This window comes from Saimiri boliviensis, chromosome 2 (genome assembly GCF_048565385.1).
Source record: "Saimiri boliviensis isolate mSaiBol1 chromosome 2, mSaiBol1.pri, whole genome shotgun sequence".
Lineage (NCBI taxonomy): Eukaryota > Metazoa > Chordata > Mammalia > Primates > Cebidae > Saimiri > Saimiri boliviensis.
The window spans coordinates 233,792,912-233,815,881 of record NC_133450.1 but is presented as its reverse complement, the minus strand read 5'-3'; the positions used below and the strand labels follow the sequence as shown (position 1 = coordinate 233,815,881).

The 22,970-nt window shown below is 46.6% G+C and overlaps 1 protein-coding gene across 1 annotated transcript in view; it reads right to left on the bottom strand.

Moving 5' to 3' along the window:
* ROR2 (receptor tyrosine kinase like orphan receptor 2) overlaps positions 1–22,212 on the bottom strand; it is a 226,051-nt gene extending 203,839 nt beyond the window's left edge. Inside the window, exon 1 of the mRNA XM_003938195.4 lies at positions 21,870–22,212. Coding sequence (XP_003938244.3) covers positions 21,870–21,966 — 97 coding nt within the window. The 5' untranslated portion in view covers positions 21,967–22,212. The remainder of the gene's footprint in view (positions 1–21,869) is intronic.
* Between the last annotated feature and the right edge of the window lie 758 nt (positions 22,213–22,970).

The window sequence follows — 22,970 nt, the reverse complement described above, 5'->3', positions numbered from 1 at the left end:
TGTTTCAAAGACTAGATGACATAATTCATCTAAAGAGCAGGGCAGGCAGAGCACGGTGGCTGCCCCCTGTAATCCCAGCACTTTGGGAGGCCAAGGTGGGTGGATCACAAGATCAGGAGATTGAGACCATCCTGGCTAACATGGTGAAGTCCCGTCTCTACTAAAAATACAAAAAATTAGCTGGGCATGGTGGCATGTGCCTATAGTCCCAGCTACCTAAGAAGCTAAGGCAGGAGAATCACTTGAACCTGAGAGGTGGAGGTTGCAGTAAGCCAAGATCATGCTACTGCACTCTAGCCTGGGCAACAGAAAAAAAAAAAAAAAAAAAAGAGCAGGGCAGATCCTGGCATGAATCACATGCTGAGGAGTGCTTCTGAAGACCCCACAATAGTTTAAGTGAAGGGCCCCTGTTCAGTGGTGTCAATCATGCAAGCTCCATGGGAGAAACTGTGCACCCTGGACTTTTCCCATCTTCATCACGAGTTCAATAAATATTAGGACTGAATATTGAAAAGCCATCATGTCAATTATCCTACTTAGTCTGCTACAGGTGTTGAACAGAAAGACTGGCAAGAAAACCAGCCATACATGCATGGTGCCACTGCTCTTTTCACAGAAGGCTGGGTTCATGCTGTCAAGCAAGGAAGCGTGGGCACTGCGGCTTGGTTCCTGCATGGAAACACGATTTGGCTTTTTGTGGTTCCACGGATTCAGAAACAGTAAATCTTCACACCCGTATTTCCCCTAACACAGTCCCCAAAATGAAAGAGCGCTATGATCGAATATGCTTGAGAAACATTAGAAAATACAAAGCAGGTTTTTGTAAAACAGCATGCACCAGCTTCCAAATGTGCCCACCCTGGAGGCTTTTTCATTCTGTGGAGGAACTCAAGGGAGGGTGCACAGGGAAATCCACTTTGCGAAACATCACTGCAGCCACAGAAGAAAATTTAAAAGCACAGCAAAGGCATGACAGCTTCGAGACGAAGCCAGTGGTCAGCACGGACGCCCTCAGACTACAAACACTTTGCAGCTCCTCAGAGGATAAGACAGCTGCATCAAGGTGTGGCCCGTGGAGCGGGGGTTCCATCCCACACAGCCAATGTTCTACCCCATCAAGAGATTGAGTCAGCACCCCCAGAATGAGTCATGTTTACAGACACAAAAGAACTGGCACCAGAATTTGCCTCTGGTCCCCACCGACATTCTTTTGAATTCAACTTATGATCCAAAGACATTCCGACACCCATGCAGGTGGTTGCCAATGACAGCGGACACAACAAAGCCACTTCACACTGCTCCCCTCGCTGAAGCACTGCAAGTCCAAGAAAACCCAAAGGAGCCTCAACTCTAAACCACCCAGAAAGGTCGAACAAATCAAGAGTGGGCACCAAAAGCCAAAATGCACCTCCAAAAACCACAGGAAGAGGACAGCCACTGCCTCAAGTGGCTTCCTGGGTGCCAAGGCCAGGCGCATGCGAGAGCCTCAGTACCACGGAGCTTTCCCCAGGACCTGACTCCCACATCCTTGAACACAGAGAGCAAAGATGAAGGAAAGGCCAAGAAAATGTGCTGCCTCTGTTTTCATCCCCAGATCTGTGTCCTACAGCAGTGGCTGCTCAAGGCTACTGCACACTAGTCTTAACTGCAAGCTTATAAAAAAAAATCTGCATGACCAAGCTGCACTGCAGCCAATTTAATTGGAATCATAAGCAGGAGGAAAACAACCCAGCCACCGTATTTTCCAAAGCTCCCCTGAAAAGCAGAGATTCTCAACTCTAGCTGCACATTAGTCACCCAGAAGCTTTTATACAGACCTAGGTCCCACACCAGAATGTAGAGCTGCAAAAGGGAGTTCATCATGGGGGCAAGGTTCACAATCACCGTGTCAGAGGAAGTCAAAGAGAAAGGACCGAACTGCTGGCTACAGACAGCTGAGATACAACACACCTATAAGTGGTGTTCCTGAAAAAGAGAATACAGCAAACAGAAACACAGGTATTCAAATGTTCAACAGATGAAAATGAAGCCAAAATAAAGCAAGACTTAACTTGCAGACCAAGTTCCCGAGAAGAATGTATATGGGCTGGTCTTTATCAGAGCATGAACTGGTGAAGTTGCTGAATTTCAAGAATTCATAGTATTTGCCTGGTACATCGTTGCCTTTCTTTTTATTTTTCACCTTCCAGTCACTTGGATTTGGACAGCTATTTTACATAAAAGTCAAAGAAAGCAAATGAAAGGGAGAAAAAAGGAGGCACTAAAAATAGAAACTATGGCCCCACATGTGACAGAATTGAGGTCAAGTATGTTAACTCAATAAGTACAACTGAGGGGGGGGAAATCTCAAGAAAAAAAAAAAAAACAGGCCAGGCGCGGTGGCTCAAGCCTGTAATCCCAGCACTTTGGGAGGCCGAGGTGGGTGGATCACGAGGTCAAGAGATCGAGACCATCCTGGTCAACATGGTGAAACCCCGTGTCTACTAAAAATACAAAAAATTAGCTGGGCATGGTGGCGCGTGCCTGTAATCCCAGCTACTCAGGAGGCTGAGGCAGGAGAATTGCCTGAACCCAGGAGGCAGAGGTTGCGGTGAGCCGAGATCGCACCATTGCACTCCAGCCTGGGTAACAAGAGCGAAACTCCGTCTCAAAAAAACAAACAAACAAACAAAAAAATCAATGCAGTAGGATTAAATCCCAAATAAAACTATTTGTTATATTTAAAATCTGTCTGAATCCAAATGACTAGAAGATAGAAGATTCTTAAATGGCAAAAATGTACCAGGCAAAAGTCACCAATAAAGAAGAACCATAATATTAATGGCATACGATCAATTAGAAACAAAAGGGACACTTTAAAATGATTAAGGGTTGAATTCTCAGTAAGGTTCTGCCATGAATATATGTAAGAGGCATCCCAGTGTCCAAAAACACAACACAAAATCTGCAGCAACATCAGAGAAACAGATCAAAATAATGGGTTAGGATACCTTCAACTCATCTCTCTACCTAGGGCAGATAAAGAAAACATAGTGTAAGTGAAGATACAGAAAAACTAAACTATACAACCAATGGCATTGCTCTTAAATGAGATTATAGCTAAGTTCCCATCAGATGTAACAAATAATAAACAAATTTTAAGCCATTAAAAAAAAATCAAATTTCCTAAAACCAGAACATAACAGATCATGTGCTCTACACAAAATGCAATAAAACCACAAAATAACTCCCTACAAGTATTAAAATTTCTTCTTTTTTTTTTTTTTTGAGACGGAGTCTCGTTCTTGTTACCCAGGCTGGAGTGCAATGGCGCGATCTCGGCTCACCGCAACCTCCGCCTCCTGGGTTCAGGCAATTCTCCTGCCTCAACCTCCTGAGTAGCTGGGATTACAGGCACGCGCCACCATACCCAGCTAATTTTTTGTATTTTTAGTAGAGACGGGGTTTCACCATGTTGACCGGGATGGTCTCGATCTCTTGACCTCGTGATCCACCCGCCTCGGCCTCCCAAAGTGCTGGGATTACAGGCTTGAGCCACTGCGCCCGGCCTAAAATTTCTTCTTAACTTGTCTTGCAGAAGAAATAAAATTGAGATGCCAGGCTTTTTGGAAAAGAACAATACTGAAACATCATGCAACATGAACACACCATGAAAGTGTAGCTAAAGCTACACTCATGGGACAATTTATACCCTTAAGAACTTGTCTTCCTTATAATAAAATTGTTCTAAAGTTCACCTAGAAAAAGAAGTGAGACTAGCCACTAAAACTTCTGGGAACAATGACTAATGGGTTAGTGGTACCAAATATCAAAATTTAGAAAGCTATGATAATTAAAAGAGATTAAAAACTGAATTTTCCAGAAATAACATCTATCATGGGATTTTAGTACCCCAAAACAAGGAGGGAACTGCTTTTCAAATCTTTGATAAGGAATTGATTAAACAATGAAGAATTTCAGGACAATCCATTTTTCTGAGGAAAATAAAGCTGTATCTAAATTCCATGTGAATCAAAGACTTCACCACAAAAAATTAAATCATAAGAACCCACCCAAAATAGCAAAGTCAAAGGAGAACCTGAGAAAAAAAACATGTTGATATGATCTGGAACATGGCTAAATATTCCTAGAAATAGTCTTAGATTGGTGACCAGGCTGGCCAACATGGAGAAATCCCGTCTTTACTAAAAATACAAAAAAAAAATTAGCTGGGTGTCGTAGCACACACCCATAATCCCAGCTACTTGGGAGGCTGAGGCAGGAGAATCGCTTGAACCCAGGAAGCAGAGGTTGCAGTGAGCCAAGATCGTGCCATTGCACTCCAGCCTGAGTGACAGAGCAAGACTCTGTCTCAAAAAAAGAAAGAAAGAAAGAAAGAAAGCGTCTTAGAAACCAGTGAGGCAATTGAGAACAACTTACAACTACTACAAAATTAGTAGAGGAAGTGAACACTTATTTGCCAGAAAAAATAAACACAAATCACTTACAAGGACAGTTGGCCTGTCAGACAATTGTTAAAATGTCAATATACAGAATTATGATGCCATTTCTATTTTTCATACTTCTTAAGATTGAAATGCCAGATGATTTCCAACGTTGGTCAGGGCCTAGAAAAACCTGAAAAGTTCTGGGCAAATAAACTGCTCCCACCTTCTGGGAAAACAACTTTGCAGATACTATCAAAAATTTAAACATAATACCTTGGACAAAGAATTGGACTGGAAATTGGCTCTACAGATATTCACATAGTGAAAAAAATGTATATGTTTACAGATGTTCACTGCAGCCCTGTTTCAAGCAATAGCTAAAAATCAGAAATATACATCCACAGGAGACCAGGGAAGTAAATTCCAAAGAGAGCAAGCCATTAGCAAATTGTTTTAATGACAGATATTAGCAATGTATACACAAATGACAGATATTAGCAACGGTTTTAAAAAATGAGGTAGCCTGGCATGTAGTAATATAGAAAGATTTATAAGAACTATCGTTAAGTGAAAATGGCAAACTAGTATGTATGGTGTGACCTCGCTGTGCATAAAAACAAAGGATGGAGCAATGTGGATGAACCTTGAAAACATTATGCTAAGTGAAAGAAGCCAGACACAAAAGACCAAAATCTGCATGACTCCCTTTATATGAAATTTCCAGAATTTCCAAATCCATAGGGACACAAAGTAGATTAGTGTTTGCCAGAGGCTAGGAAAAAAGGTGGGGAGAGGGAAATGAGTGATTGTGAATGGGGAGAGGATTTCTTTTAGGGGTGATAAAAATGAACTGCATGGTAGGGACGGTCAAGTAACAATCAAAATGAACTAAATGACATTGAATTGTTCACTCTAACATGGTTAATTTTATGGTATGCAAATTTCGCCAATTTTAAAAAATAAACAAAAAAGAAGCACCGACAAGCCCACGAGCACAGAAAACAAAGACCATTCCATGTGTTTATGGATTCGGGGGTCGAGTGAGAGGGAGAAGTGGGAGGTCTCTTCATTCCACACCCTTCTCAGTTTTGGTTTCTTTTTTAAAATCATCAAAGCGTGTTACTAGATATTTTGTTTTGATTTTTTCTTGTTTTTTACTTAATCAACTTCTAAATACACTGTTCTAATAGAAAATTTAAACAGTCCAGCGAAAGCTTACTGTCCCTTTTGATCATACCCCAGGAGCAGGAGGGCTGCTTAGAGGTATTTGCCTCCATAAAAGACAGAAAACATGTAGTATTGTTTTGTGGGGGTTTTCACATAGTGATTTTTTCAAATAAATACTTAGGATTATAAACAAATAATTGATCCCACCCAAAACTCTCTGAATATTACAAGGACCCCTCCCCCACCAGCAATCCCCCGCCACACACACACACACCCAAAGCTCACAGCAGGCCTGTTTCTGGCTGGGGAAGAAAGCAATCATGAAGAGCATTTTTTAAAACTTAATCCTAAGTAGTTCAATGTATACCCTCATTTGGCTTGTGTTCTTTCTTTTACGTTTTGCTTTATTTTTTAAACAGCTGAGTTTTTAGGGCCCACAGAAAAGTGTAGTTGGTCCATAAGAAGAAACACGACTATCTTAGTTCTTTTTAAAATTATTATTTTCTTAAAAAAAAAAAGAAAAGAAAAGAAATGAGCTCAGAGTTTAGAAAACAGCAACAACAACAAAAAAAGAGTTCTCGAACCTTATTTGAACTGGGAAAACATATACAACACTTGACTAATTAAATTTAATTGTTTCTGGGCTCTGCCTTACGAAACAATGGAGTTTCCTTCTTTCAAAGGAAAATGATAATGACATTTTATTTCCGAAATAAAATTTCCAAACTAAAATGCTGCAAATGGTAAAGGAAAACTGGCATGTCAAGAAAGCCAGCTGAATCTTATGTAATTACGTTCTTGACAGCACTGTTAATACAATCAGAAGACAGAATTCCACATCTCATTTCAAACCAAAGCATCCACTAGGATCCATCTGTGAAAAGTCACCTTCCAGTCCCATGTCCCCAGAGGCCACCTGGGTCCACACTGACACCGCCAAATATGCTCACTGCAGATCTCCTCCCGGCACCGCCCCGTGGATAACCCACCTCCGGCATCCAACAGCGACTACGCTGCCATTCACCAGGAAGCCTCAGAGGAGCAGCAGGCCAGCCAAGCACCCCCGCCCCTGCACTGAGGACTCCACAGAAGCTGGGGAGCAAATGCAGCCCACTTCTTTTCCTGCCCACTGCTTTCAGGGCCTACCCCTGTGCTTTGGAAGATGGGACAAAAGTGAGAGAACTCCCTGACACACCCTCCCAGGGCAGGGACAGCAGCTCCTTCCTCCATCTGGTGCTGCCACAGCCTCCCCAGCAGACCAGGGCCATCCACTCTGCCTCCTACTTCAAAGGGCTTCCAGGTCCCACATAAATCACACTTGCTGACAGCCCCACAATCCCAGCCGCCATGAGGATGTTTGCTTTTGTTGGCTTTTTTGTTTTTGCCGGGGTCCCTATAAGAGAAACAAAGGCCCTAGCACTGGCCGCCTGGCATCAGGGGGCTCCAGGCGCAGACTGTCTTTCTACCAGCACCCACCCCTGGAGAGCTGCCTCATCTGCTCTGACATCTGGGATGCCCTGCTGCAGAAATCCTGTACCACAATCACAGCTATAAGCTACAGGGCTCAAGACTCTTCTCCAGGCCAACAGTTGAAGGCAGGTGATGGAGACAGATGGGCAGCCTACCAATGATCCCTAGAGAGAAGGCCTTGGACACAGGACAGGGCTGCACAGAGGTGCCCCGTATGTCCAAGGGGCTGGCCAAGTGCAGGGAAGACAAGTGAGGGCATAGACCACAGCCCCAGCTGCTCCACGAAGCACCCCCCTCCTCCAGCCAGGACTGGCCTCATGAGTCCGTGCCCACAACTTCTGATCGAAGCACCCACCAGTGCTGAGGGCCAGGGCCAGGCATCTCACCACCGCCACCCCACCTCCAGAGGCTCAGCAACGGTTTGGCAGTAGAACCTTTTTATCAAGTTCATTCTTAGGCAGAAACCCAAAAAGTAAAATCAATAGTGAGCGTCACTTGATTAGCAAACACTTGTGGGTAGAACTGTGTGTTAGCTTCCTGGGGCCACCATAACTATGCACCACAAACCGGGTGGCTTGAAAAATAAGAATCTGTTGTGTCACAGCTCTGGAGGCTGGGAGTTGGCAGGGGTGGTTCCTTCTGAGGGTCCTCGGCTGCAATAAGCCGAGCGTCTTACGTGGTCTCTTATCTTCAGCCACTTTGCATATCATCAAATTGACTCTTAAGGACACCAGTCACATTGGATTAGAGCCCATCGTAAAGACCTCATTTTAAATTATCACCTCTGTAAAGACTCTTTCTCCAAATAAGGTTACATTCTGAGATACTGGGAGTAAGGACTTCAAGATAGCAATTCAACAGATAACAGGGTGATATTCCCTGTTAAAAAGTCAGTTCAGCGGGAACACCCTTATAATGGCCATAAAAACTTGAAACTGCAAGTTTAGGAAGCAGCTCTAATCATATTTCTACCTCAACATCCTTTTAGATTTTCCATCTTTTGCTTTAGTTTCAAAATATCAAGAAAATTATGATTTTTTGTGTGTGGCCAGTAACACAAGCTAAAGTATTTTATCAAGAGTTCACAGTGCAAACTCGGGATTATAGAATTAAAAGGAGACGCCTGCTTCAGTCTGCACTAAAACAAGCTAACCCAGAGATGCCTGTGGAGGCACTGCTGGTCTGGCAGGAAGCAAACTTGAGTGGAGGCTTTCATGATATAATTTTAAAAATGTTAAATATGCTTAAAATGGAATGTAGATCAAATATTTCTAAAGCCCAGAGGCTCTCCTGGTGGGGAGTTTGCAAACCCAGAGGACAAGGCGAGTTTCTCACAATTCAAACTCCCATTTCTCTAACTCCTCACTGGGCTCCCCGCAGATCCAGGCACCCCAAGTGTCCAGATGCACCCCAAATCACATAAGAACCGTCACAGCCTACTCAATAAGCTGACTTCCCACATTTTTCCTCATCTTCTCCTCTGGTCAGAGCCAGACAAAGAATTCTTACAAAGCAAGTAGGGAGATGAAGGGAAAGGGGCCCTGGCTGCAGCAGCCCCTGACACACTTGTCCCAATTTGCAGAGCTGTCTTTCCCAGGAGCTTCAGGAACGGATTCAACAAAGTGATCACTAGCACAGGAGTGACAATACACAAAAAAACCCTGAGGTTTTTTTTCTTTTTTGGAGACAGAGTTTTGCTCTGTCACCGAGGCTGCAGTGCAGAGATCATAGCTCACCATAGCCTTGAATTCCTGGGCTCAAGTGATCCTCCTGTCTTAACCTCCCCAGTAGTTGGGACTACAGGTGTGCACCACCATGCCTGGCTAATTTTTCACTCTTATTTTTGTAGAAACAGGATCTTGCTATGTTGTCCAGGCTGGTCTCCAACTCCTGGCTGCAAGTGATCCACCTACCTCAGCCTCCCAAAGTGCTGGGATTAAAGGCAAGGGCCATCGTGCCCAACCTAAATTTTGTTAATGACACGAGAGCAGCTTCCTTGTTAGAATGAATAAGTAAATAAACAACCGCAGCTAAAATAGAACAACACCTTTGACCAAACCCCTCATCTTCTCCAGGGTAACCCCTGAGTTAGTTTGATATTTGTGTCTTTTAAGATCTTATTGTAGGCCAAGCACAGTGGCACACCTGTAATTCTGATACTTTAGAAGGCCAAAGTGGAGGTTTGGCGTGAGGCCAGGAGTTGGAGACCAATCTGAACAACATAGTGAGACTCTGTCTCTTACCAAAAAAAAAAAAAAAAATTTTAATTAGCCAGATGTTGGTAGTTAATCCCAGCGTACTCGGAAGGCTGAGGCAGAAGAATCAGCTTGAACCTGGGAAGCAGAGGTTGCAGTAAAACCTGAGATTGCACCACTGCACTCCAGCCTAGGTGACAGAATGAAACTCCGTCTCAAAAAAAACAAATGTGAAGCAAATGTGATGCGCACACCTATAATCTTAGCTATGTGGGAGGATGAGGCAGGAGGATCACTTGAGCCTGGGAGGTGGAGCCTACAGTGAGCTATGATTGTCCCACGGCACTCCAGCCTGGACAACAGAGCAAGACTTTGTCTCAAAAAGAAAAAAAGAGATCTTATTCTAGAGATCGGTATCTCCACTGAAATGAAAGGAAGAAGGTGAGAGTTTTTAAATAAATAAGTACACTTCTCTCCTTCTGTACCATTCTCCCCACTCAGAATCTCTTCTTTGAAATCTCCCTCTATTCGCCTCAATAGATCCCCATATTCACATGCATTTGTAGAATAACCCACTGTTGAGAACTGGTACCATTTATTTGGCTCCCAATAAAAGACACATAGATGTTTCCAATGTTGCACTCCTGCAAATGCTGCTGCAAAGAGCATCAGTATTTCTTTTGAGTGCCGGAGTATGCACATGGTTTTTTTTGAGATGGAGCTTCACTCTTGTTGCCCAGGTTGGAGTGCAGTGGCATAATCTTGGCTCACTGCAACCTCCCAGGTTCAAGCGATTCTCCTGCCTCATCCTCCCAAGTAGCTGGGACTACAGGAATGTGCCACCATGCCCAGCTAATTTTGTATTTTTAGTAGAGACAGGGTTTTACCACATTGGTCAGGCTGGTCTCAAACTCCGGACCTCAGGTGATCCACTCTCCTCAGCCTCTCAAAGTGCTGGAATAACAGGCATGAGACACAGCACCCTGCCAGTATGTGCATTTTAAATGTTAAAAAGTGGCCAATGCGATGGCTCACACCTGTAATCCCAACACTTTGGGAGGCCGAGGCAGGCGGATCACAGGGTCAGGAGATCGAGATCATCCCGGCTAACATGGGGAAACCCTGTCACTACTAAAACTACAAAAAATTAGCCGGGCGTGGTGGCACGTGCCTGTAGTCCCAGCTACTCAGGAGGCTGAGGCAAGATAATCACTTGAACCCAAAAGGTGGAGGTTGCAGTGAGCCAAGATGGCGACACTGTACTCCATCCCGGGCAAGAGAGCAAGTCTCCATCTCAAAAAAATGAATAAATTAAATAAATATTAACAAGTAACGTCAAATGGCCCCACATGTGGCCAGTCCTGCACCATTAATGCCATGCTCCCACACCACAGTTTTCATGCTCCTTATTACCTACTTCTGATTTCAGTCAATCCAATGAGTCAAAAGAGCTTGGGATAACTGTTTTATAATTTGCATTTTCTTCAATCCTAGTAAGGCCACACTTTTTTCACAAGTTTGTGGCCTTTGGTATTTGTTCTTCTGCAAACTGCCTGACTGTACCTTTTGTCCCTCATTTAATTGGAGCAATCATCTTTTTCTCACTGATCTTATGAATTCTTTTTTTTTTTTGAGATGGAGTTTCACTCTTGTTACCCAGGCTGGAGTGCAATGGCGCGATCTCGGCTCACTGCAACCTCCGCCTCCTGGGTTCAGGCAATTCTCCTGCCTCAGCCTCCTGAGTAGTTGGGATTACAGGCACACGCCACCATGCCCAGCTAATTTTTTTTGTATTTTAGTAGAGACGGGGTTTCACCATGTTGACCAGGATGGTCTCGATCTCTTGACCTCATGATCCACCCGCCTCGGCCTCCCAAAGTGCTGGGATTACAGGCTTGAGCCACCGCACCCGGCCTGATCTTATGAATTCTTTAACATGCTCTGGATGTTGATCCCTCATCTGTTCTCTCTGTGGTAAAGACCATCTCTCCGTCCCACAGTGGGATGTCAAAGCCTCTACACTGAGAAGCAGAAAATTGCATATTTTGCGGTTGCTGTTGGAAAAAAGAAGACAGGCAGTAAACACCTGGAAGTGAAAGTGTCTCCTCCCTCCTTTCTGCACATTAATACTATATTTGTTTTCATAAACCCAGAGTTCTGAGTAAAGTGGAGAATGGTCCATGCCACAGTGTGCTGAAGTAGGTGGTAGCAACAGCACTCACCAAAAGAGGGTTCCCGAATGAATGGGACTGGGAAGGACTGGATTAAACAAGGCTCAGCAGATGCCCCATGGGCTGTATCTCTGGGCCGCCACCCCATACTCACCTGCACCAAGACATCCAAGAGAGACTCAGAGCCGCTCAGAGCCCGGGTTCCTGGGTTCTGCACCCGGGGGGCCATGGCCTGTGTGATGCGAGGAAGCAACATCTCCCAGAATTCTGAACTTCCAAGCCCACAGGAACCCAAGAGCAGGGCTGCATTCAGGGCAACTCAGCCCCACTGGGTGCAAATCAAGTGAGAAAGGCCATTTCCAGCAGGGCTGGGCATCAGGTAACACTGGGGCTTCTCGCTGATAACAGTATTGAGATGCTGTGAAAAAAACAGTTCTTGCCATTCATGCTGAAGTATTTTCAGGTAAACAAGGCTGTGTGGGGCCTGTTCGGTAGGCCAGGGGAAATGACGCAAAATGAGTGTGGTAACCAGCGAAGCTGAGTGAAAAATATACAGGGGTTCACTGCACTAGTCTATGTCTGTTGAAAGTTTTCTATAAGAAAAATCTTAAGAAAGAAAATTTGGGGCAATCCAGAAACTAGACAGAGATTTTCAGTCCCTTCAATGAAATGCCGTCTGGCCTCAAAAGCACCTGGATATCGCATCCTGTGACACCATTTCCAATAAAATCATAACTGTTTTGAGTCTTTTTTTTTTTTTTTTTTTTGAAACAGAGTCTTGCTGTGTTGCCCAGGCTGGAGGGCAGCGACTCGATCTCGACTGACTGTGACCTCCACCTCCTGGATCCAAGCGATCCTCTTGTCTCAGCCTCCCAAGTCGTTGGGATCACAGGCACCCACCACCACACCTGGCTAATTTTTGTATTTTTAGTAGAGACGGGGTTTTGCCATGTTAGCCTGGTCTCAGCGCTGACCTCGGGTGATCTGCCCATCTCAGCCTCCCAAAGTGCTGGGATTACAGGTGTGAGCCACAGCACCCGCCTTGACTCTTTTTTCCAACAGCATATGCTAAACTCCATTGTTGATTGCACTGGCTTCAGCCACACATCGTTAGAATTTAACCTATTTAATTATTTACTCTGAAACCGTTTCACCTTTACAGAGAAGCCGCAAAAATGGTGCATGAAACTCCCCTCTACTCTTTGCCCAGGTCACTAACGTGCCACTCTTGCCCCCACAAGCTTCAACATCGTCTGAGATGACAATAATAGGCTGCAGACATCAAGCCCCTTTATCCTTTAACACGGCAGCTTGTATGTCCTACGAGCAAAGACATCCTCTTATGCCACCTCTGCACAACTAACAAACTCAGGGAAGTGAAGTTTGGCAGCATGTTTAAATAACTTAAGCCCACCTTCCCATTTCCTCAGTGGTTCCATTAGTATCCACGACAGCGTGTGTTTTGCCTCCAGCACAGGGTCAGAGCCAGTATATGCACTGGACTGCGTTGTCCCTGTGGTTTTCTTTTCTTTTCTTTTCTTTGAGACAGAGTCTTGCTCTGTTGCCCAGGCTGGAGTACAGTGGCGCAATCTCAGCTCACTGCAACCTCCGCTTCCCAGGTTCAAGCGATTCTCCTGCCTCAGCCTCCCTGGTAGCTGAGATTACAGGGGTGAACCTGTAATCTCAGCCAGCTAACTTTCGTATCCTTAGTGGGGACAGGGTTTCACCATGTTGGCCAAGCTGGTCTTGAACTCCTGACCTCAAGTGATCTGCCGACCTCGGCCTCCCAAAGTGCTGGGATTACAGGTGTGAGCCACAGCGCCTGGCCCCTATGGTTTTCTTCAAGCTGGACCTGGCCTGTTTTATCTCTCATGTCATCGATGATTTGTGCTATAGACCACTGTTTCATAGAATGTCCCTCCATTTGGTTTGCTGATTTTTGCTCATAATCAGATTCTCATCCCCACATGGAAAGCAACCTAAATGATGTGTGCTTTTGCAAAGGACAGCGTCCATCTGCCCAAACCTGTGATTTTAACCTGGACCACTCAGGTACTGGGATGCACATCTTGCCAATGTATAGTTAGTAACTATCCCCTTGCTGACAAGGAATCTGTGGGGAAATCCTTTGCGACCATGAACATTTCCTGCTTCTCATCAAACATGTCTCCTTAAATGAGTTTCGCACTCATTCATGACGACTGCCCAAATCAATCTGTACAGTCATTGCTGCAAAACGTGATATTCCCAACTCGCCTCCCATTTATCAGATGGCACTTTGCTCTAGGAAGTGCCCTCTCTTCCCCACCCCCCACCCCCACTTAGGTTTTATAGTAAATTAGTGCTTCCCCATCCACCCGAAAGCTCAGAATGTGACTTTATTTGGAAATAGTCTTTCCAGCAGTCATAAGTTAAGGAGCAGGAGATGAAATTATCCTGTATTTACAGTGGTCCCTAAATTCGATCACTGGTGTCCTTACAAGAAAAGGTCATGTGAAAATGGAGATAAGAGTCGGAGTGATACAGCCCCAAACGAAGGACACCAGGAGCCACCAGGAACTAAAAGAGGCAAAAAAGGATTCTCCCCTACAGCCCTGAGAGGGATTGTGGCCCTGCCACCACCTCGATTTTGCACTTCCAGCCCTAAAACTGTGGGGGAAGACATTTCTGGTTTTTAGGTCACCCCGTCTATGGCATTTTGTTACAGCAGGCCTAGGAAACTCATACATGTAGTTATGTACTTATTATCAATGGTGAGTCCAGGATGCCTATTTTGTTCTTTGCATATAATCCACGCTTGTCCTTATTTATTCGGATGCCTAAATGGTCCCAGATGTGGCTGAAACTCCTTCAAGGAGTACATTGGCCATGGCCCCACCACTTTTCACCACTCACTTACGTTCTCACACAAGGGCATGTTTCAGGCTTATCGTGTATCTTTCCCTGTCCCAGCCCCATAATCAGTCATTCTGCCAAGGCTCTCTGGCTCCTTTAAGATGTAACCGTTTTGAGAAACCCATTTCTGGACAGGCACTAAGAAAGCTCACTGCTAATGAGGTGCTAAGAAATTCTGTTATATATAGAATAAAATATGTTTTACAAATTAAGGTTCATAATTTAACATAATATATACCAGAAATACATAAATGAGATTCTGAGTTGCACTGATGCCTCCAATTCTAATCCAACCCCTCCAGATTCTTCCTTGCCTTCACCATTCCATCCTTATTCTCTCCCTCCTTCCTCAGTGAGCACCCTGGCTGCGACCCTATTAACACACTTCTCATTTGTCCACTCCCACAATTCACACAAAATCATTTCAGAATTGATACACCCATACCACTATGAAGATCAAACCTACTTCTAAGAAGGGGGCCAGTTTTGCTTTCAGGTTGTCGTTTCTGCTGTAGGCTGAGGATACACAGTCAAAGCACTGAGTCCAACGTTTCCTTGAACTCAGTCCCCACTCCCCATCTGTGTAGTCATGTTACTCATTTGCAAACACAGTTGCATTTATGTGTTTGCTTGCACTGAGTTCTAGTTTCCGCAGGGCAAGGTGGCTCCGGCTCACGCCTGTAATCCCAGCACTTCGGGAGGCAGAAGCAGTCGGATCACTTGAGACCAGGCGTTCAAGACCAGCCTGGCCAACATGGTGAAATCCTGTCTCTTACTGAAAACACAAAAATTAGCCAGGCGTGGTGGCGCGCACCTATAATCCCAGCACTTCGGGAGGCAGAGGCCGACGGATCACTTGAGACCAGGAATTCAAGACCAGCCTGGCCAACATGGTGAAATCCTGTCTCTTACCGAAAATATAAAAATTAGCCAGGTGTGGTGGTGCGCACCTGTAATCCCAGGTACTTGGGAAGCTGAGGCAGGAGAATCACTTGAACCCTGGAGGCAGAGGTTGCAGTGAGCCGAGATCGTGCCACTGTACTCCAGCCTGAGTGACAGAAAGAGACTCTGTCTCAAAAAAAAAAAATCTAATTTCCTGCTATCTTTAGTGATTTATTCTTCGAACCCGTAGAATGTTAACGTGTCCCAAAAGTCAAAAACATATCAAACAATGCGAATTAACTAATAGAAGGGAAACCACCTCAACATAAAAAAGGCCATATATGACAAACACCTAGCAAACATCACACTCCATGTTAGAAGATTGGAAGCTGGCCGGGTGCGGTGGCTCAAGCCTGTAATCCCAGCACTTTGGGAGGCCGAGGCGGGTGGATCACGAGGTCAAGAGATCGAGACCATCCTGGTCAACAAGGTGAAACCCCGCCTCTACTAAAAATACAAAAAGTTAGCTGGGCATGGTGGCACGTGCCTGTAATCCCAGCTACTCAGGAGGCTGAGACAGGAGAATTGCCTGAACCCAGGAGGCGGAGGTTGCGGTGAGCCAAGATCACGCCATTGCACTCCAGCCTGGGTAACAAGAGCGAAACTCTGTCTCAAAAAAAAAAGGAAGATTGGAAGCTTTTCCTCCAAGATCAGGAACAAGACAAGAATGCCCACTTTCCCCTCTTCTGTTCAACACAGTTCAGTCATGCATCACTCAACGATGAGGGAACTTTCTGGGAAATGCATCCCTGGGCAATTTCATCATCATATGAACATCATGGAGTGTACTCACACAAACTGCAGACCTAGGCTATGTGGTGTAGCCTACTTTCCTTAGGCGACAAACCTGTACAGCATGTGACTGTACAGAATACTGTAGGCAACTGTAACATGATGGCAAGTATTTGTGTATCTAACCATATAAAAGGTACAATCATTACAGTAGTGTTATCTTATGGGACCACTGTCATATATTGGAAGTTCTAGATCCTAAGCAATTAAGCAAAGCCAAAAATAATAAAAGGCATCCAAATTAGAAAGGAAAAAGTAAAATTATGTCTATTTGCAGAGATATGACCTTTCATATAGAACAAGAGCTACAAAAATGCTATTTGTGCTAATAAGCAAATGCCACAAACTTGCAGATTAGAAAATCAACACTCAAAAATATGTTACATATCCAGGCATTAACAGTGAGCAATGTGAAAAGGAAATTTAAGAAAATACAATTCAAATTACAATAGCTCAAAAAGAATAAAATACTCAGGAATAGATTTAACTTAAGAGGGAAAAGACTCATACACTGAAAACTAAAAAAAAACACTGCTCAAAGAAATGAAAGATATAACAAATGGAAAGACATCTTGTGTTTATGGACAGGAAGACAATACTGTTAAGATAATGGCCAGCAAGGTGGCTCATGCCCATAATCCCAGGACTGGGGTAGGGATGGAGAATCCCTTCAGCCCAGGAGTTCGAGACCAGCCTGGGCAACACAGCTGGACCTCCATCTCTATAAAAAAAAAAAAAAGTCAAAGAATTAGTCAGGCACGGTAGCCTGTGCCTATGGTCCCAGCTACTTGTGATGTTAAGATGGAAGGATAACTTGAGCCCAGGAGGTAGAGGCCAGAGGCAGTAAGCTGTGATTGCACCACTGCACTCCAGCCTGGGTAACCAAGCAAGACCTTAACTCAAAAAAAAAAAAAAATGTTAATACTACTCAAAGCCATCTTCAGAAGCAATGCAACCTCGACTAAAATCCCAACGACATTTTTGCATGGCAATTTGTGGCTACTGACACCTGAAATGAAGCCAGTGAAGGGGAGGAACTGAATCTTTAATTTCTTTTAATTTTAATTAATTTTAACTTATATAGCTGCATGTGCCTGGTGGCTACTATATTCCACAGCACAAGCCTGCATTGAGGAGTTCAGGCCTAAATGTTTCCTTAATTTAACCCCCTATTGTGTTAACTATCCCTCCAGGAGGGTGTGGAAACCATTAGGCTGGGCACATTTGGGATTTAGGGGAACCCTCCCCCACCCAGGGAGGACTCGAAGCAACCGCCACATTCTCCTCTGATAACATCTAGAAAGTGACAGAGTGCTTACTGAAGCTCATTCCAGCGACAATTAAAGACACACACACCACTTCCCACTGGAACTTGAGGCTTTTTAGAGGACAAACTACTTAGTCGAATTAGGCTACATTTTTCTGTAATTATTTCCTTCCCTTTGGCTTTTGAGTTTTTTGCTTCTTTCAGAGATAGGGCTTAAAAGAAAAGAAAACACCCACAGAAATCCCAAAAACCGTGCAAACCACACCAATAAAACTCCCTATTCTGTAAAAGCTTTATGAAAATCCCAACACTGTTCAACAATTCTTTGGCCACTCTACGAATATGATTTTAAACAGATTACACCCCAGACATATTTTATGACAACCGCACACGCAAGCAAAGCTGTCCCGCCCTCGTTTCCAACTTGGCAAGCTCCTCTACAAAACCAAATAAATACATGCTAGAAAAAGGCTGCTACAAAATCCTGGCCAGTTGCAGCCATGATTAATGGGCCGGAGCGCCTCTTGTTGCTTGGATTTTTACTCTGAAAACTCCAGAACCCTCACACTTCCCGCTGAAATCCTTAGCAGTGTTATGGTGGTGCCGTGGGACAACGCAGAACCTACGAGCCCAAAGGGTCATTGAGAAGCAATATTTTCAAAGCCGGACCTTTCAGCCCAACAGTCCCTTCATGAAATTGCTATTGGCCATGGAGCTGGGGTGCAACCAATAAAAATGCAGACCTAACTAGCCATGCTTCCTCTGCAAAGCAAAGCTCCCTGGTTTCTTTACTTTGAAACCTTACATGCTTGATGTGACCACTTGGTGTTCACCATGGGTCTCCCAAAAAAGGAAATATCCTAATGACAATGTATGGAGTCACAACCGATGGGCAGGTTCAAGAAAGAGCCTCCAGGGAGGCACCTCAAGGTAAACCCAAAATTGGGCTGCCCAACCGTTCACCAAGTGGAAACCACAGACTGATGGTGGCGGGGGAGGGGTGGAGGAGGAAAAGGGAGTCCTTCACATTGTCCCTCCGGGTTCCCAAGGAATGGGCCAGATAAATACCAAAAGGCCTGTCATCAAAGACCCATTTCAGAAGATGGTTATAAACCCTGGGTCGGAGTAACATTTTGTAGTATACTTTCTTTCCCCTGACTAAAATGTGTAATTATATAATCAGAACTCTCCAAGGGAAAGGATCACAAAGAGTACACAAATTTCCAGCACTACAACAGACTAGCCAGGTCCTGCAGATTAGGGAGCCCGAGTGCTTCACATCCAGTTCCCATTTCAATAACGATAACTTTTCCCATCCTTGCCTCCCAGGGAATGCATTTTAAAGGAGTGCCAGTCCTCCAGCTGAAACCTTTCTAAAGGGGATTAATCTTCCCTACCTGTCAGATGAGCTGTTCCTACCCCTGCATTTTATTCCACTGATTTCAGAAGAGCTTCCAAAGAAAAGAGCAGTGTAAAATTCAGACTGCCAGACTTAAAGTCTTGGAGGTTAAATTCAGGCTAACCGTTTAAGGGGCAACCAGTGATTCACTGTAAACCACACCGTAACAGAGAGACATACAAACACCAATTACAGTGGCACTCTGAATAAACAATAAAAAACGTTTCACAATAAAAATTAAAAAGTTGTTTAACATTGCCTTAGAAATCTGCAGAGCACTGTCACCAAAAACTACCTCTGGAACATGCACATTTTTAAACCCATGTTGCTTTTTTACATATAAAACATAAAGCAAACTTGTCAGTTTTCCATGATTTGCTTTATTAATTAAAAGTTCAGCTTTGCTTTCCAGAGCCCTCTCAGTTACACTGAATGTCACAATAGGGTCTATGGTGTTTGGATTTTCAGGGTGACATTCTTTATGAAGTGGACATGAGTGTTAAGCTGGTTCCCACAGTTACACTTCAAATGTGTAGCTCTTTGCTTGGTACACAGCCATAATAAGAAAAATATGTTGCCTTACTATATACATGAAAACTTTTCTTTTTCCACAAAGTCTTCTTATTCAAGATGTTTCCATTTATTTACTTCTAGATGGATTTCTTCTAGATGGATTACTATCATTATTTATTACCACTGTCACTCCAGGGATCTGGGCCAAAAGTAAACACTGCACTGCCAAAAATGAGGGCTGGGGGAACCCTAATGCTCCATCGTCCCCACCTACCCCACCTAGGAGGGGTACATAGTCCCAAATCAGTATTTGTCATCAGAGGAAACAGAGTCTTGCTATTAAAATGTGGAGTAAGAACTTATAAATCCTTTTAGAAAAACCCTGAAATGTTTTTACATAATAAATTATTTCGTGGATAAAACACATCCAAATAACAAGGACTCCTCTTTTCACAGCAGAAAAGATCCCAAACACCCAAACCTCCTGAAATCATATAATTTTACTCATATTTTGAATAAGAATTACCATATTCTTTGGATTTTGTTAACCTAGCAGTCCAGAACGAAGATAATTATATCCTGTGCCCTCCCCTATAAATATTACGAGTATTTCACTAAAAATCACCTCCATACAGAGTTCAAAAATTAAAGAAAACGATCCCGAATTGCTTTGTTCATAAAAAACATTTCTACATTCACTGGAAACTATGACAATGTTTAAATTCCTCCACCCAAAACTCAAGGAACTTTCCTGCTATAACAACCTTCGTGCTTTCTCATCACCCATCTCAAAACCCCCACCACACAGCACCGCCCCTCAAAGGCAGCGCTCACCCTCACGGTCTGAAAGGCGGAGTTTTTGCAGGACAATTAACCGCAGGGTGACCAGCGAACGCCGAGCAACAGCACATCGAGCAACATGTTTAAGCCGCCTCCCCCTACCCCACCTCCCTGGGAGATTTCTTGGGGGAGGAGTTGCAAAAATCGACCGAGGTCCTGCGTGATGGATATCAACTTAGAATGTAGTTTACTTATTTTATCGTGCACTCCGAGCGGTTTATGTTTTAATGGACAGTGCTATAAACGCAAGCTCCCTTCCCAAATCAAGGAATTAGGAATGTCTGACGTCATCAACATCTGCTTAAACCAAAACACCCCCAGGAAAGACTGCGCAGCCTTTCTGACTCGCGTACCTTGGCCCGGCTAAGGCGGCAGGCCCGGGCACCTAGAGCGCGCAGCTCCCAGCGGGACGCAGGAAGAGCAGAGAGTCTCCCAGCCTGGCAACTGTCCCCAGATTCTCACCTGCCTGCAGGAATGCAGGGGAGGAGGGGGCACTGAAGCCCATTTACTAACAAGGAGCGTCTCACACATTTCGGGGGCTTAAGGTGAACCCCATGACTCTCTAGCGCTCCGGGATCCGAAGGCCCCGCCCGCCCTCCTCTACGCCCCAGGGTGCCCGGAATCCGGCCGGAGGCGCGCGGGCCGTAGATGCTCCTGGGAGTCTGCACTGCAAGGGCAAACGCTGTTTACCTGCCTCCACGTATTCTAGGCAGGTCCCCAGCGGCCCCTCCGAACCTCCCTGCGCTTCCTCTACGCCAGGCGTCCCCAAACTTTTTTACACAGGGGGCCAGTTCACTGTCCCTCAGACCGTTGGAGGGCCGCCACATACTGTGCTCCTCTCACTGACCACCAATGAAAGAGGTGCCCCTTCCTGAAGAGCGGCGGGGGGCCGGATAAATGGCCTCAGGGGGCCGCATGCGGCCCGCGGGCCGTAGTTTGGGGACGCCTGATCTACGCGCTGGGTCCAGGCAGCGAAGACCGCTCAGGGACCCGGGGGAAGTGGGGCCCTGGAGAAAAACCCACGCCGGAGCCGGGCCCCGCCCCTCCCGCCGCTTGCCTCCTACAGGTCCCGGGGTCCCCGGGCACGGTCAGAAGGCAGCCGGGCCCCCGTGGCCCGTGGACCCCTGATCCCAGTCATAAGCCATTTCAATCCAGATCATACGCCGCTTCGGCCACCCCAGAGCGGTGGAAGAGGTGGCTTCAGGGACCAACAAAAGGGAAGCCAAAGAGCCTGTTTCCATCAAGTGGCCCACGGGCTGGGAAAGTCAAGACCCGGGAGCTGCCGGCGCCCCAACCTCCGCCGCAAGAGCCGCTTCTCCGGGGCCTCGTCCTACCCGGGCTTCTGCTAAGCATCAGGCCGCCCTGGGAGGAGCTCCGGGGACAGACTGGGGACACTCGGGGCCGGGTGCCCTTGAAGTAGGAAGACCCTGGGGAGAAAGACCGGGTCCTGAGATCCTCTGGGCACATCTGCGGACTCGGGTCCCGGGCCCCGGGCGCGCACTCTCGTTCACACTCGCGCTCCCACTCGCGACCCTTGGGAAGCACCGGCAAGAGGCTCCCCGCCTCCCCCGCCAGTTTCCAGCCTCTGGAAACACTTAGGCGTCCCCAGAAAACGGCTTATTGCAACCAGTCCGAGGAGGCCGGGGGTGCGGGGCAGATGGCCCTGCCCAGCGCCCCTCGTTCGGGATCACGGGCGCCGGCGCGGCGGCCGGGAGCAGAGCGTCGAAGGAAGAGCCGGCCGAGCCAGGCGCGAGCCACAGCCTGCGCTCGAGCGGGCGCGCGGGATCCTACCTGAGGTCCGGGACACCGAGAGCAGGAGCCCGGCGGCCGCCCAGACGGCCGGGATGCACAGCAGCGCCCGCCGCGGGAGCGCTGAACCCCGGGCCATGCCGCAGGCAGTGGGGGCCGGGCCGCCCTCTTAGCTTCGGGCCGGGGCGCGGGGCCGGGCGCCACCACCCCTTTCTGCCGCGCGTCCGCTCCTCTTTCTCCCTGGCGCTTTGCTAACGGGGCCACTTCGAGGACCTCGTCGTGGTCCTCTTCTCCCGGCCTGGATGCGCAGCTCGGCGCGGGCCGCGGCGCGAGTTCGCTAGGGACGTTCCTGGGCGCGGGCCGGGACGAGCGCGGGGGGCGGACCGCGGGCGGGCGCGCAGGAGGCAGGGTCCCAGCTCGCCCGCCCCGATGGGCAGAGCGAGGCCGGCGCCGGCGCCGGCGCCCCCTGCCGGGGGAACGCGTGAGCGGCGGGAGCGACGCGGGAAGCAGGGGCCGCTGCTGGGGCCCCGGACCTGCCTCCCGCGCCCGCCCTCGGGCGTGAGCCTCGGAACCCTTGGACACAAAGGGGGCGCCTTGAGGTCGTCAGCGGGAGTTGTGCAGGGCTGCCCCTCGCAGGAGAGGAGCCCAGAGCGGTTGCCGCCCCCTTTCGGTGTCGAGACACCCGGGGGACTAGGTCAGAAATCGGTAACTCCGGGCTGCGCAGCGCACCGGGACAAGTCAGAGGGACACCGGGTCCCAGACACCAGCGGTGAGTCAGGAAGAGGAGAAGCGAAAGCTCGCGAAAGGAAATGTTCAGAAAACAATCAGGCCGCGTCGGCACCGGTGCCCTCCCAGGTCGGTGGGGACAAGCGCTTACCCCCAAATGCGCAAAACTGCCAGGGGTGGAGCTGCGTGGAGGGAGCCCTCTGGAGCGCGATGCTGTCTGAAGCCACTGCGGCTTTTGGTTTACTGTTAAAAGCAAATTGTATAATTTTACCCATTAAAGGCAGAAACCTATTTGTTCTCTGCAGAGCCCCCAGAACATGCAGAAGTAATTTGCTTCACTTATGAAAGACATTTTGAACGCAATTCAGATCGCATATTTTCTTACTTATTCTTGGTTTTGGTCAGCACATGCAAAGG